Raw genomic sequence first — 17,058 nt, forward strand, 5'->3', positions numbered from 1 at the left:
CGTTCATATTTGACCAATGTTTTTTCTGCTTGTGTGTGCACAGATACCTATCCAGCTGCAAAGATCAGGGTTCCTCCAGTGTCACAGGAAATGAACAGGAGGAGGGTCCTCATGGCATCACGTCGCGGTACAAATGTCTTCATCAAACCAGGGGACATCCTGCGTATAGGTATACAGACACACACACACACACACACACACACACACACACACACACACACAGACACACAGACACACACACACAGACACACACACACACACACACACTTGGTTTCCAGCTCTATCATTCTCCTCTACTCTATTATGACGGAAGACTTTAAAAACGGCCTCATAAACCACACTAATCGCTTTGAGAGATAAAACTACAGATATGAGGAAAATAAATTCTCACTTCCTTAAATAATCTTCAAATGTGGGGCAAAATAAAATGAGGCAGTAAAAGATTTAAGACATTTTTTTTAGATAAATACAAAAACTTTCCAGTGAGGTGCACAGCGACTTGTAACTGAAATTGAGTCCAACGATATTTAGACTTTTGTATGAATAAAAATGTGAAGTCTGGAGTCCAGAAGAATTAATAACTGACTCTGTGAAAATGTGTATTTTTGTTAGTGCACTTATAACGTTAGTACATGTTAATGTTTTCTCCGATTAGTTTACCCCCTCTTTTTGCTATGAAGCATTGTTTGAGTGGTTAATGTTATTCATGTAAAGGTAGGAAAGCCTTTCCCAGCTAATTGTTCAATCTTTAGAGTTAATATAATGAAAACATCTTTGGATTGTGGTAAGAAGCTATGAAGTGCCACAAGAACATGAAATCGGTACATAAGAATGTTGCATCATCGATCAGTGATTGGTTTACTTTGTAAAGGTTGACTTTTGTTTCAATGATCTCAGTACGGACTGTAAAACCTGCAGGGTGTTTTTTAGTCGTTCGCGTTCTTCTAGCTCACAAGTTGATGATGATTTAACTGTCCAGCTTGTACACACAACACCTTCATACATATTTACTGAGTTTAAGTTTATTTAGGGAACTTTTATTTTTCAATGCATACATTTAGAATAGATGCTCTGTGGATCAGAATATCTGGATGCATGTTCCTGGAAGGCCTCTGTAATGAAAGGTGTGCTGTTTCAACACACCTGATCATTATGAGTGGTTTGTTTCACAATACATTACTGTTTCTTTGCCATCAGGAACATTTCTTTTAGCATACTGAAGCGCTGAAGAAATCTAATAAACTGTATTTCGTATAACAAAATAATGAATTGAGTTTTCTTAAATACAAATTAAAGAACGGGCCACACAATCCTCTATAGTAAAACTGTCAAGTGTAATTACAACAGGATTGTCAAACACATTTTACTTCCGAGGGTCTCATGCAGCTTAATTTCATGTTGAGTGGACCAGACTGGTAAACAAGTGCCATAATAACCTTTAGATTTAAGCTTTGGTGCAGAGTATACGTGACAAAAACTTCTATATTTTTGCAAAATCAAACAATTACTAATAAAAATGACCAAACATGAAACCCTCTGGTGCAAAATAAAGTGAAATGTAAATAAAAAAACGTATCCTACAGCTGTTGCATTATGCAGGTTTTTACAAAATCATCCTGACAGCATGACTTTGAGGATGGTTTAATAGCAACCAGGTAGCTGTCTTTCATAGCAGCATCACTGATTTGTCAGCTCAGGTCTCAGTGTTGTGTTGTGTCCAGGGGTCCGTTTCACGAAGCAGGTTTAAGGATTACCCCAGGTTATTGAACACCGAGTTGAGGGAAATGCGGGATTTTCCGTTTCACAAAGGGAGGTAACTCAAACCGGAGGAAGCGGGGTAACTCAAGCCTGTTTCACGAAGCGGTGTAACGTCAACTCCCGGTCAGTTACCGGGGCAACAGACGCTCTAGAACTAACCTGGTCGGGAGCAGGTTTTTGTCAGTGAACCTGGAGTTTTGCTCTGGCTCCGCCCCCTTTCAGACGGACACAGGATTTCATTTCCTCATTCAGCGGGGGAGTTTTGGCGAAACAGTTCTGCAGTGCCTTATTCCCGAGGCAAATTAGACGTCAACTTTATTCCCTCAATATGGAATGTGCTTTTGATAATGATCCGATTGATGAAGGCGCAGCGTTACTTCGCTGAGAATTTAATATTCGCAGATAATCTTCGCATCATCAGACCGCGCATAGATGTACTGGCATTTGCAGACACCTTCCTTTTTGAGCGGTACCGTTTTACTGCCGAGACCATTATGCACATCCACAGTTTAATCGCTCTGTACAATAGCAACATCACCAGCTGAGCCTTGCCCTGACGTCATAGCAGATATTGTAAGTTGCGCTGCGTTTCCTCGCAAATGGCAGAGCTGTCAGAGACACCATATGACATCATCACTTCGGGGTCTGACCACCACCACCACCACCACCACCAAATAAAGACATGATGCACAATTCATTTGGTCTTTTTTATTTCCTACAAATACAAGAGCTAGTTTAGTTAATGTAGTTAGTAGTTAGCATAATTCACCTGGGACTGTACACCCACCCTTAACTTGTGCTCCAGTAGTTCAACTTACAGATCTGCATTTCCTTAGCAGTTTTTTCCATCTTCTGGAGCAGGTGGAGTCTATAGATCTGTTTTACAGATAACTGGGAAGACATAAGGAGGACATTCAATGATTACAGTTGGACATGAATTCCACAGAATGAACCTCTGGTGTTTACTGAACATCTGTCTCACTGTCAGTCCCTGCAGTGGATGTTGAGGGACCCTCCTGCTGCTGCCCAGCCATGCCCTGTTAAAAAGGATGATAATGTGTCAATACTTCAGTGTAGACAAAATATCACTCTTTATTCCACCACAATGTTTCAGAAATGTAAACGGGATGAGAACTATCATACCTCTACAGGCCTTTGTGGATCCTCCTCTGTAAAGGCAGCAGACAGGGTTTCCTGTACTCTTCATCCTAGATGAATATGTTTCAGTATATTTAAACTACCATTTTGCAAGATCTTTGGAGTGTTGCCTACTTACAAGGTCTGTTGTGGCATGAGGGGGTCCAGCAGGCAGAGAGCACCATCACAATCTGTTGGGTGACAAAAAAAAGACATGATGGGGAAATAAAGATGAACAAAAGGAGGCTTAAAGAGATATATAGGCCTCGGCATATTATATATTATGAAGGAAGTGGTACCTTGAGGGGTGAGGTCTGAAGAGGAGCTCCTCCAGGGATTCCCTCAGCCACTGGCCTCCCAACATTCTGGCTTAGGGCTCCTCTGCCTCTGTTAAAGGTGAAGGTGCTGGGCCACCACCCGTTTTACATCTGCCTTCTTTCTGTTGGCTGAGTAAAGTCTGTCTTACTTTAGCCTTAATTATTTGACAGCACATGATATGGGTGAGAAGACATTTATGTGTTTGAAAACAGCATTATGTTGGGAATAAAACACCTCACAGTCAAATGGCCACTTGATATTTACTGTACAATGTCACACATGATCGAAATTACGTTAAGAAATGTATTGATTAACAACTAAATTGGCAGCGGTCTTACCCGATTGGACAATGTTTTTATATTTCAGTTTCAGCTGCTGCCAAGAGGCTTCTCCCCCGCGGAATTGCACCTAAAAGAAATAAATTAATAAGCTACCATCAAGCAGTATTCCCTTGCAATAATGTTGCGATGACAAAGACGTTTGAACTTACGCATTCACTTGAGCAGCAATCTTCTTCCACGCCGCCTCCCTCTCTTTAGCAGCCGCTGCGCTGTTGCATTTTTTTTTTTTTTATATGTTCATATTCGCCATATGATCGGATCAATACTTCCTGCTCCACTGGCGTCAAAAACTCCGCCCTCCGCGTCTCAGTTGTCATGGTGACTCGTTGAATCGGGGCTCCATTGATGCGGTCTTTTTAGAGTCGTGGTGCACGCGCTTGACTCCAGGTGAAACTACTCTGAGTTCATCAAACTGATCAAAATCCAGCGTCGTGAAACCGAAAACTCCGCGTTTTCTGTCTCAGTGTAACTCAATTCAGAGCTCGGTGTTAAGCCCATGGCTTCTTAAACCTGCTTCGTGAAACGGACCCCAGTACTCTTACGAAATTTGTTGGAAAACAACCAAGTGTTTTTCTTTGAATTCTTTACAATTTGCTTGGTTTGGCTGGATTGAAGTCTTCTGCAGGCCAGTTAGGTCCAGAGGCCTTAGGTTTAACACCCTTGATTTATAAAAAAGTTAAATAAACACCAAAATGTAAACATTTCACATTACGACACATTGATTAGTTTGTGGTGTGTTGGAGAAGGACTTGCAAGCCATGCACACAGCTTCTATATTCTACCTACCTTCTGCTACCAAGGTCATGGGAGGCTGGAACTGACTCCAACCGACACTACAGACAAGACAGAATCTGGACAAAGACAGACGACAAAACACACACTTCAATTTAGAGACACTAATTCGTCTGACACTACTGTCTTTAGACTGTGGGAGAAAGGCTTGAGGACCTTCTCTCTGAGGCGAGAGTGCAACCCTGACTTTGAGCCAACTTCTTATCTTTACCAGGAGACAAAGTAAATACATCAATGCAAATTGCGGCACACAATTTTCATGAATCTTATCATGTAAAACAGATTTATTCATGGACATTATCTTTAGCTACACGGCTTTTAATAAAAGGGGAACTAAAGCAGCTACTGTATTTGTTTCTACATATTTATGAATAATGCAGTCATGTTTTAAACTAATGGATTCACTTCATCATTTTGAGAGTTAATTAAACTAGATCTGAATAAAAATGTGAAACCAGTCTGTGTCTTTAAACAGGCTGCCCGGTGCTTCCTGACCACAAACTGCCTGTGCGCTGGGATTACAACAATCAGACCCTGAAAGAGGTTTCAAGTAAAGCTCAGAACCAGGATGCTGCTCCTGGTCAGGGTCTGCAGTACCGGATGCTGGTGGGAGGTCGTGTGCTTGAGGTCAACACGCTGCAGGTGATGTTTTCTGGCCGCTACAGATGTCAAACGTCCATCAGCAGCACCAGGCAAAAACTCTCAGCCTGGATTTACATTCACACTGAAGGTGAGCCGCCTGTGTGACCTGTGAGAATTTGTAGAGAATGTGAATATATAATCTTCTGCAGATATGGAGCTATAACAAAAGGTTACGTCAAAATTTTCATTATATAAAATATTCAGAGCGAATCCTATTCATATGCACGCACAAGTGCAAGTCAAAAGCAATGCATGATATCCGCTAAAAGGTCTACTTTCAGACTAATATTTATTTTTAATGCAGCAGATGTGATAAAAGGTTATTCCAAGGGTCCATCATAAACACCTTTCTGCAAAGCTTGTATTGTTTTATTTAGAGAGCCGTTAAATTTTTTACACTCGGGATCAGGATCTTTGATATTTAACCTTCATTTGAACCGAAAGCGAAGCAAAGCACAATATGCAAAATACCAATTCGAGATGTGGACCAGAGGAACAAAAGCATGTGAGACACCTGAAATCTGCGACCACTCAGACTCAATCTGTGTTAACGTGAAGCAAACAGAAACTGATAATAGAGACAAAAAAAAAGATTGACGATCACTTCGAGCAGCAGTTCCAAACATTTTATTCATGGAGCACCGTTATGTTTCTTCAAAGAAACGCTGCAGTCCAGCATTCTGAGGTCTGATTCGACAAAACATTGCAGTGAAGCCAAATACTGGTGGACACACCCACTATTGCAACATACAAAAACAAGAGTATTGTTAGTGAACACAGGAATCAAAATCCACTACGATATCTTGCATTATTCCTAATATGATCAATGCGGTACTCATAAACGCAATTGAGGGAAGTACAGCTGAGTCAGTCCATCGGCACCAAACATTGGAGTTTAGTCTGAAATTGAATATCTGAGGGCTTGTGCAAAGCCAATTGGACAGAAAGGAGTGCAGAAAAAGTGTTAAATGATTGAACCTATGATCTTCTCGCGAAGAGGCCAGTGCGCTAACCACTGCCCCACTGTGTAATGCCATATATACTGTATACAGCATCTTCAAATAGTCTTTGTAAGTATTTTCTTTTTGCAAATATTCAAGCTCCCCCATCACAAACCTATACAACATCAAAGCAACTTCATATTCTAATGAAAGCCACTGTCATAAATAACACGATGTTATGGAAACAAAATTTAAAAACATAAATGTTGCAGAACATACAGTGATATAGATTTTTTTAAATAAATTGCTTCCACCAACAGTTGTCCAGTTTTCCCTTATGGATAAGATCATTTACAATGATGTCTAAATTACACCCTGGATATTTGGCCATTTGATGGGAAGATAAAGTGCTTTATTCAGGCTTTTCACAACAGTAACTCGCATCACCGTTTTGTACTTGAAATGTATTATATGATGACTGCAACAGTTGCCTGTGTTTTGCTCTGACAACTTTCTTTTGGGTGTTTTGAAAATCACCATTCAAAATTGAGAATATGAACAGAATATATGTGTATTTGCTTTAATAAATCTTCTGATTATGGCGAAATCGGTTTTCTTCCAAAAGAACTTTCATTTGTTGTTGTTATTGTTGTTGATGGATCATCTATATCTGGATGCTGTTGGCTCCACAGAGTTCAGCTGGCGTTTTGGAGACTGGACCACTTGTAGCGCCTCCTGTGGGAACAGGGGAACTTGGTTGCGGCGGTTTCGCTGCGTCACAGTGGGTGGTAAAGACGTTGAGCCAATCATGTGTCAACACATACCCAAACCCGTCACCTCACCAGTCCCCTGCAGCAGACAGGACTGCCCTCCAAGGTAAACAGGTTTATCCTAATACTATTTGGAGTCTATAGTAATAAGCCTATTGTCCAATCAGTAAAACACACAAGTCCATTTTCCAGCAATTTTGACTAATTTTCCCATTTATAAGTGTTGTTGTGAATTATTGCTTAAAAAAAGACCGACGAAAACAGTTCAAGAAATGTTGTGATGAATTCTTGTTTACAAAAAGTGTAAATTGTTGATCGTAGCTCTTTACAATGCAATGTCAGCATGTCATTAAGAAAGCTGTTTTCCACATTACGGTTCTGTTGTTGATTTCAGGTGGCTGGTATCCGAGTGGTCGAAGTGCTCGGTGTCCTGTGGAGGCGGATGGAAGCAGAGGCAGGTCAGCTGTCAGCAGCTGGATGCCAGAGGTGCTCTGAGGACTCTGACTGCAGCTGCCTGTGAGAGGACGAACCGGCCAGAGGACACAGAGCAGTGCACCGCTAATAACTGCCCCATCTGGGTAACCAGCACCTGGGGGAAGGTTCGTTCAGACACTCAGTCAAACCCGTTCCACATTTACAAGAAACATACTGTTGATTGTAAACTTGATGCGTCTCTTTCATTTCCAGTGTTCAGGAAGGTGTTTAAGTCCCAGGACCACTGTACAGAAGAGATCTGTCACCTGCCAACATACCAATGGCTCCTCCTACTCGGACTGTGACGTCAGCAGCAGGTATCGACAAGCTCATATTAGTGTGAACCAGCTACTCAGTATCATGTCCTTTCAATGTAGTTCAACAGTGGTCGTGTTTGAATAAAATTACTATCAGAAGGAGTGTTGCAGTCAAGACCACCGAGCCCAATACCCGACCAGAATATTCTAAATCCACCACTGAGTCAAGACCAAGTCAAGCCAAAGACCTTGAAAATGAGGTTTTGAGACTGGTCTTAGCTCGAGTACTACAACGCTAATCAGAGGTGGCCTCGAACAAAGAGCTTGTGACAATCCAAATTGTGGGGTATTTTCAAAGGACTAAAATTTTGTTTTAAAGAACCACCAGTATCCTTTGCTTTTTAAACATTCCAATGTATCTACAAGCAACACTAAAACTCTTTAAATCCGGTAAGAAATAATCTGCCACTAATGTCGGACTCCATCTGCAGAGCAGAACATCCATGTTTCAGCTGCCAGATATAGCTTCTATAAATTCATCATAGAAACTTGCCCATAGTAAACTGGGTTTGGCTCCAGGATGGATGGATGGATGGATCGAACCACCTGGACTGGCTCTTCTCAAAGTTGTTGGCGAAGTGGCTTGATGGCTCCAGGGTCACTGAGCTCCTCACTCAGTTCCACATGTTACTCTCTTTCAGGCCGGTGTCCGTACGCAACTGCTCCTCAGACCTGTGTGATGTGCAGTGGCGCCCTGGAGCGTGGCGAGCCTGCACAGTCGTCTGCGGGAGCGGCTTCCAGTCTCGTAAGGTGGACTGTGTTCAGCGCAGAAGTGGGCGGACTCTGGCGGAGCAGCACTGTGCCTGGCTGCAGAGGCCGTCCAGCTGGCAGCACTGCAACGTCACCACATGTGGGAGTAAGTCTGTGTGAATGACGACTCCGCCGCCGAACGCTCAGGGTCTTCTTCTGTGCTTGTACAGGCTATAGAGGTTGAGCAAGATTGTGTTTCCATCGACGGCATAAAAGTCGAGACATGACTGAAACTTGCACCCTTGAATATGTCAAATGTTAAGAAGCAGATTCATGCTTGTATTAACTTCTGAAGGTTTACAAATAGAAGGGAAATACAAAAGATGTTCAACACCAAACACCAAGAGTTGGTCATCTTGACATCGTCCTATCAGGTTAAAGGTTTGATTAGTGCTGACGAGGACCAGAGGGCGGGCCCACATCACGCCTATTTTAAAATTGCTGCATTGGCTCCCCGTTCGCTTCAGGATCAATTTTAAGGTTCTTTTACTAGTTTTTAAGTCTCTTAATGGTTTTGCACCCTCTTATTTATCCGAACTACTTTTATCATATCAACCCTCGCGGGCCCTGAGGTCCTCCGGCACCGGCCTTTTAATTGTCCTTCAAACGAGGACCAAGACTCACGGGGAGGCTGCGTTCAGCTCCTATGGCCCCCGTTTGTGGAACAGCCTGCCGGGGAACCTCAGGGCTGCAGAGTCCATTGAGGTTTTTAAAAAAGGGTTAAAAACTCACCTTTTTAATCGGGCTTTTAACTGATTTTATACATGTATGTGTGTATATAGTTATGTATTTGATCAATGTATTTATCTACTTCTATTTATTTATTTCAGATAATTATCTAATTTTCTTTTTTATCTCCAGTGGTTCCTCTAGGGGGCGCTACACTGGTGGTGGCCGGTTTTTGCCGCTGGTGGAGCCGTCCCATGGGTTTCCCTGCCCGGGCACCTGGCAGGTCCCCCGCGTATGCGGTGGGATTGGCTTGTCTGCCCGGTTGGGGGGGGATCTGTGGGGCGGCGCCCCCTGTGGTCGGAAGTTGTGCCGCCCCCAGTGTGGACGGCCCAAATATGTCCCTTTCCTCACCTTAGTCCTCAGTGTCCTGCCATGTCTCCATATCACTCGGCATGTCTTCACCTATGGTGTGTGTCTGCATGTGTGCGTGTGTGTTCACCTGCTTTTTATTCATCTATTTTATCTTTGCACTGTTTTTAATTTTTGTGGAAGCACTTTGTGTTGCTTAATGTATAAAAAGTGCTATAGAAATAAAGATTATTATATTATTATTATTATTATTACCCACATCACCCTGTCCATACGTTGAAGTTGCTTCCAATGATGTGGCAGAACTTTTCATGGCAGCTGACAGCATCACTCTATGAGTGTGTGAATGTTCATGTAAAGTGAAGTGGCACTGCTCAAAGTGTGAAAGTATAATCCTCAAGTTCTACATTCAAATCTCAATGTATTGGTTTATTATATACTTCTATAGAAAGTAGGATTGTGGTTTGTTCCTAATCCCGATTGTCCCTATGTCTCTGATTTAGATAAGTCCAGATACACTTTTCTGCATGGTGCCTGTTTCTGAGCGATGTCTGATCCTGCAAGTCTTTAACAGGGAGTAGGCCTTAATTAATCATTGACATTAAAAATGTCAGAATTACTTCATTACAGTACTGAAGATACACGATTGCACTGCAGAACAGGTTGGTCTAATGAGGAAGCAGCACAGTAAAGCAGAGGGAAACTGAGGTCAATGGCACATTCAGGGAAATCAAAAACCACCTGTTCCAATAAAACTGACTTTTGGGAAAACGCTATACGTGCTGCTGCTTTTGATGAGGACCATCCTGCACAGTCTTCCACGAGACAGGGAATTGATTTTACCTCACTTTCACTCGTCAGCTGTCTCTAAGCTCTTCACAGTTGGGAACAACTTTCACTTCAGTGTCTTGAAGCACGTGGTCAGAGTGAGAGGGAATCAAAATTTCAACATCGGCAGCTGGCCCCACTGTCAGTGGGTAGCACAAATTAAGTTGCGGGACGTCTTTGGTTGGTTGGTCACATGTTTTCTTTCCGTGCAGGCGAATGCAAGGACAGCACCCAGTACTGCAGTGTGGTGAGAAGACTGAGGCTGTGCCATGTGGATATGTACAAACAGAGATGCTGTGGGTCGTGCTCACAGGACGCCATCTAGTGGCAAGGAACTGTCGTGAACTCAGTGTTGAACAGAGAGATGACATGAGACGACTGAAGACTGTACAGATCTGATCTGTGAGCGGATGCTGGAAGAACTGCACACATGCCAAGTGGATGAGCTTCAGTCCGAGTCTTTCTCTTCTTGAAAGGAAACTGAACGAAGCCTCCAAAAGGATGAAAGAATAACTGGGCTTTATTATCTGATCCGGACCCAATCTCCTGTTATGAATACGAGTGTTCACTATGTGGATCAAATTCTTGGACTTTACTACAAAGATAGAACGTTTAGTTTCCATCGAGATAGAAAGAAAAAAAAAAACAACACACACCAACTAAAATCATAATGCTTTTGTTTATTGTAAAGTTTGCACCATTGTTGTCTTGTAAAAAAAAAAAAAAAAAAAATGTATTTGGTTTGCAATTATTAACTCAATGTTTTCCACTACTGAAAGGAGGAGGGGGGGTGGTCATTTTTCCAGAAGCTTCACTCCGATGAAAACGAAGGCAGAAAATTCCTGCTTATGACAATTTGAGACTCAATTTTAATGTCATGGCCACATTTTGTGGTAATTGGTAGATAACACTGCAACTTTGCGACATGTTATAAACAAACATATTAATTTATTTTAAGGCAAATCTGATTCTGAGCTCCTCAAATTGTTGTCTCATGTTATTTATACTAAAAGGAACCAGATTGAAGTCAAGGAAAAAAATTATTGAATCTGGCCTCGAGAAACTGCATCATTAACTCCTAATGGGTTTGGCTTTGAGTTTTTCCCCCCATCTGAACAAACCACTGGGTTTTGACCAGATTTGTCAGCAGCATCTGCATAACTGTCAGAACAAAATGAACAACTGTGGATTCTTTGGATAAAAGATTAATTTAATTTGACTCTGAGAACCTTATTTTAACCATCTTGAACCCAAAAATGAATGCGTTTGATCTTCCTCCAAATCTTTTTTTCCTGGTTTTCCTGGACAGTCTGTGCAGAAAATCCACTGCTTGCTTCAGATGACTTCCTTCTGTAGGTGCACCATGACACATTGTTATGAGGAGAGCAGACTTACCAAGCAGAAGTGAAAGTGACATATAGAGCTCAGATGCATTGCTGTGTCCTACTGGAGGTATTTTCATAAACTCCACTAACTCCTACAAATGTTTTGAGAAAACCCTTCAGGGTGTTGTAATGGTAATTGATATAGCACTGAATGAATGTCCAGTTTATATGACCAAACCACCACTGCAAGTTAGAACATGACAAGAACAAATTTGAAGCAATTAAAACAAAACACACAACTTAGATTTGAGACACAGTCTTTAAAAAATGACTTTCTCAGTTATTTAAATGTTCCAACCTTTCAAAAATGAAATATGCCACTTATGGTTTTTGATACTCCGATTGCCTTACTGAGAAAGAGTTGCTCACCCAAAGAGAAGCTGTTAAAATGAGTCTAAACGTTTGGTAGGCACACTGAATCCTTGCTCCTTTTTAGTTTAAAGATACTCACATTCCCTCAGATCAGATTCTTAAACCCATACTTGTAAAATCTGCTTCATCAGCAGATTGAACGTTGACTATGAATCAAAACCTTAGGTTGTGTTCATTGCTGACGTCCTTCAGTGTTCAGTACCGATGTTTAAATGTGATTTATCTGTGTGGGGAGGAACAGTGCTGGTTGTGGCAAATCTGTGTTTGGATTAAATGTTGAAATACGTCTGAGTTGAATACAGAGCTGTAGCAGGAGGAGCTGTGAACCGGGAGGTGTCAGAGGGGACTGTTGACAATTAACAAAGACGCACGTGTCTAAAATCGAACTTCAACATCACCAGGTTTGTAAAGATGATAACTGGGGTCCAAAATCTACAACCACAAAGGAACCTGGGATCAGAGCAAAGCCACAGTCAGATGGAAGCTTAGTGTTCGTGTTGTGCTGCAGTGGATATTGTTCAACCTGCTGGCCATTCTTTGTTGAGTTTGCATGTTTGTCCTGCGCCTCTGTCAAGTTTCTTTGGGTACTAATCCAGCTTTTTTTTTTTTTTACACTTTAAGCATTTTATGCAACACAAAGCTTCATCTCACACTTCTAATTGTAGTTTATTGTTTCTGGCTCTGAACTTAAATGGGAGATCTACAACTTTATACGGTGCTTGAAAGAGCCTTGTTAGAAAGAGGAAGAACATTAATGAAAGTGCTTTTCTGATGTGCTGTCCATACTGATGTCCTCTACAGCCAAATCGTGTAAGTTCAGATTGAGTCTGAGACCCATTCTTATGACTCACTGGGAAAATCTTCCTCCGTTACATTAAAAACAAGCATTAAACATGAATAGCAATTCAAATTTCCAACGGATAATTGCTTAGTTTTCTTTTTTTTTGTTAGAATATGAAAAAACGTCATATGTCTATTGGGATCAAAATCTTTGCTTTTTTTTTGTCTTACCAGACCTTAAAATCTTTCCAAAATGTCAAGATCTCCAGATGGTTCATTCAGTCTTGTCATGAAAGAAACTTGACATGCTAGAAGTTTTAAAGATGCAGGATGTAAAATTGATGTAATGCCACTTTTGTACATTTGGTCATTTGTACATGTTCGATCTGTTGAATTTTGTTTAGTTTATTATTCCATCTTCCATTTATTTATTTGACTGAAGACAAGTAGATGAAATGAACTGGTGATTTTAGATAAAAGATCTTCAAAACTTTAAGCAATCCCAGTTTGATTCATGACGAACGTTGAATTCTGACTGAATAAAAAGCCTGACAAATACAGTAAGTCAGTAAGATAAAAATTTGTTTCACAATGTGCGTGTATAAGACTGGTTTATAAAACTTCTCCTGTTCACAGAAAGTAGCAAGAAGCTAAACATGAAACAGAAGTGAAATCTTTAAACACGTGTGAAGGTACTGGGCTGAGATTGTAGTCACAGGTCACTGACGACAGAGAAGTTAACTTCCACACACTCATCGACAACACTTGATGATTGTTAGCCATGACGGGGTGCAAGGTTTTATATCATAAGTTCAATGTTCCCGGTGAAGATCAGTCGGCTCCAGAGGAACCAGCACGACACTGACTTTGCCTTTGAGGTCTCTTCATGTTACCTTTGTGTTGGTTATTCTACCGATGTGCTGCATTGTAAAATGTCTTGTATATACTGTGTCCTGAGTGCAATACTGTATACTGAGTGTGTAGATTGTGTGAGACTTTTATTTTCTTACTTTTTCATGGTAAAGGTGTCTTTTTATCTCATGTTACAGCATATTACGCACTTGTACATGGTGATTGGGTGGCTTTGTTCGCTGCCACCCGCCTGGTTTTCTCTGCATGTCTTTTCAATCTCTCATGTTTTATTGCTCCGATCTGAAGGACTACTCAGTCACAGGTATTTGTTGATGAGGTTGCAAACAACCATATAGAATAAATCAGCAGTGGAAGGATCTCTGTGCTTGTGGACAAGGTTTGACAGAAGAACATGAGGTGGTTCAATGACTCATTAACACGATTTTCATGACAAAGCAAAGGAATAAAAACAGTTTGATCACTTTATGAATGCGGAGTTTTTTTTTCTAATGTAATTCCATGAAACTAAGATCCCAATTACATGATAATATTCCAAATGTAAACGCATGGTCTTTCAGACAAGTTTACTGTTTACGCGGCAACTTTCTGAAAATATTTATTTTAGACCACTAGTTGGCGCTAATTGGTTCTTTTAGTAATGAAACCATACGGAGAACAAGACGCTATCAACATGAGTCTAAACGTAACTGAAACTACCAAGTCCCAGGAGAATATGGGCTGAAAGTCATGACACTGGAGGTAAACATTGTTGTTAAAATCTGTTATTGCACTTTGGAGGATACTCAAAACTACTTTATTTATCATGGAGCCACTTGTCTTCATTAGCATATGATATTTTTTTTTTCTCTGCATCAGCGGTGATGTTAAGGTAAAGGGGAGATTTACATTCCTCTCACCATCACATCAATGTGGGTATTTAAAGTTTGTTTAAGGAGGACTTTGCAACTTTGTTGCATTGTGTATATTTTTTAAATGTGTTTTGGGCATGTACATAAAAAAAATTGTGTGGCGTTTAACAATTTGGTCTTCAGCTTCACCTGAAGGGAGATTGAGATCAGCTTTGAGCTGATTGGTCAGCCAATCAGGAACATGAGAGATAAAGAGACAAGGAAAAACCGTTTGTGGGGATTTCTTTTTTTTTTGTCTTTGCAGAGGCTGTGAGAAAAGACCAGTTGCAGACTTGTAACATTAATGATCCTGTTGAGTGACTTATTTTTTTCTTCCACTTTTCCGGCAGCCTCTGGAGTGTCATGACTTTCCTTCCATGTTCTTCTGGGTGTTGGTAGTCTTATAGTTGGCAAAACTACATTGTTTTTGCTGATGCTGTGTAAAAAGACATCCTTTTTAAAATATTTCCATGGAAACGTGAAAGTTCTCTGAAACGAAAATGATGTGCTTTCACTTGAAACATTTTTATGAACGGGTTGTAAAATTATCTAAATCCAATAGAATAAAAAACATGACGTGGTTCAACAATAGCCCAGTCCATAGGTCTGTCATGTCATCACTTTATAATAAACAATTGAATTCATTTGGAGCAACAACTCAGACCAGAGATGATTTTCCCACAAAAAGGGTTCAAGATAAACCAGAGCATAGAGGTGGGATGCCACTTTGAGATAGATTATAATCAAATAACTTTCCATGATCAAGACAGTGTTTCAACAGCCCTAAATATTTTCTTACCCAGAGCTTGTGGACGTAACCATTCAGTCTTTTTCTCTGATCTCTGCTGAACTCATACAGATTTGATATCATTTTATATTAGCTTCAGTATAAACTGCAAATCATTGAACATGAAGCCAAAATGCTGGAGTGAAGTCCAGTTTCAGCCTGAGAGCGAACATGTGTCAATCAATAGGCCTCTTTTCATTTGTCCACTGTTTCCTCCATCAGATGAATCCACACAATACGTCTTCAGTGATCGGAGCACTGCGGGTCAGTGTGAGTAACGGCCGTCACCAACCACACTGACTGATGTTCATACTTAGACTGTGAGAAAATGAAAACAAGACTCTCCTCCAGGCTCTGCTCTGAGCTCCCAGGTCAAAGAGGAACATGGAAATACATTTTACATCATTAACTCCAATAAAATATTGTGAGAGAAGGTCTGGGTTACAGTAGTTGCTTCATTTGAGCGAGGTTAGAAAAATGAAGGAGCAGTTTAAGGCCATGATGGTTATTACTGCGAGGATGGAGTGAATGAAAGCAGGCTGAGCAGGACAGGACTTCACAGGGACTGAACTATATTTACAGCCTAGAACTGGGAAATACCATTCATTTCTTAGACTTGTGGTTTTAAGTGAGTCAAATTGAGACCAAAAAGACATTTTGTTGCAGGACTGGGTCATTATAATTCAACTTACAGTGTTAGATTAGAAACAATTATATGTTAACTGACTACTTTTTTTTGTATATATTTTGTTTAACTTTTGATATTAGATGTTTTTCTCCACAATTATATTCAAATATGCTGCTTACATGCCGCATATATCAGATTTAAGATCTTGGTCCAAATGGGTTTTGAAGAGAAACCTCAGAGGCATGACAGTGAGTTTTTAACATATAAAAATGCTTTCTGAAGTTCAACTGAATCCAGTCTGATCCTTTGTCTTGGCATTTGCATGTGGGATTTTATTCCCGGCAACAAAACCTTTGAGAAAGTGTCGGTATGTCTCCCTCTGTTGCAGCTGTGCTCAGCAGGACGCTGTGGAAATCCACAAAAGACGCTTTTGGACTGACAGACTTTGGGTCATTTGGCAAAGTCAGACTGTCTCATGTTAGTTTCAGCTGAAGCGCCAAATTAAATTTTTTTTTTTTTTTTTTTTTTTTTTTATGATAAAATGTTTTATTAAATACTTTCAATAAGTTGTATTTTTTTTTTTTTTTTTAAACAAGGTTTGTTTATTCAAGATTCAGTTAAACAATATTACATTGGAAATTACCAATAGTTTTTCCCACTTTTCTTCCCTCCCCGAACCCCACAGTCAACATATAACAAGAAACAAGCCAGACAGGTTGAAAGGAAAAACAAATACAATAATAATACTGTCAATAATCACTGCCAATAAAATACCTCAGAATGCACACAAAGATGTTGTGTAATTGACTAATCTACAGTAGGCTTTCCTTACAAATTATTAGTTTACAGCTATACAATTTCAACTGCATCCATCTTTTGGAAATAGGCAAGGAAAGGGTCCCAAACGTCGTGAAATTTTTTAACTGAGCCTTTTGTTGTGTATCTGATTTTTTCCAGCTGTGTGTAATACATGACATCACTGACCCAAAGTCTAAACACAGGTGGCTCTGCATCCTTCCAACCCAGCAATATCCTCCTTCGAGCCATAAGTGTACAGAAAGCAACCAGACTAGCCTGGGCCTTGGTCAATTGTGGATTTGAGCTCACTCCAAAGATTGCCATAAATGGGCAAAGGGTCAATGTCTTACCGCATGTCCTGGAGAGGACCTGGAATATACTATTCCAAAAGTAATGCAGTTTCGAGCAAGTCCAAAACATGTGCAACAAAGAGCCAGGCTCC

At 40.5% G+C, this 17,058-nt stretch overlaps 1 protein-coding gene across 1 annotated transcript in view; it reads left to right on the forward strand.

Moving 5' to 3' along the window:
• The window catches only part of adamtsl3 (ADAMTS-like 3), a 149,481-nt gene extending 135,517 nt beyond the window's left edge, over positions 1-13,964 (forward strand). The window contains exons 26-32 of the mRNA XM_080520951.1: positions 44-169; positions 4,822-5,076; positions 6,622-6,805; positions 7,094-7,298; positions 7,387-7,490; positions 8,132-8,346; positions 10,319-13,964. Of these exons, the coding sequence (XP_080377077.1) occupies positions 44-169; positions 4,822-5,076; positions 6,622-6,805; positions 7,094-7,298; positions 7,387-7,490; positions 8,132-8,346; positions 10,319-10,431 (1,202 nt within the window). The 3' untranslated portion in view covers positions 10,432-13,964. The remainder of the gene's footprint in view (positions 1-43; positions 170-4,821; positions 5,077-6,621; positions 6,806-7,093; positions 7,299-7,386; positions 7,491-8,131; positions 8,347-10,318) is intronic.
• The last annotated feature ends 3,094 nt before the right edge of the window (positions 13,965-17,058 follow it).

This window comes from Blennius ocellaris, assembly GCF_963422515.1.
Source record: "Blennius ocellaris genome assembly, chromosome: 1".
In the NCBI taxonomy this organism is placed as follows: domain Eukaryota; kingdom Metazoa; phylum Chordata; class Actinopteri; order Blenniiformes; family Blenniidae; genus Blennius; species Blennius ocellaris.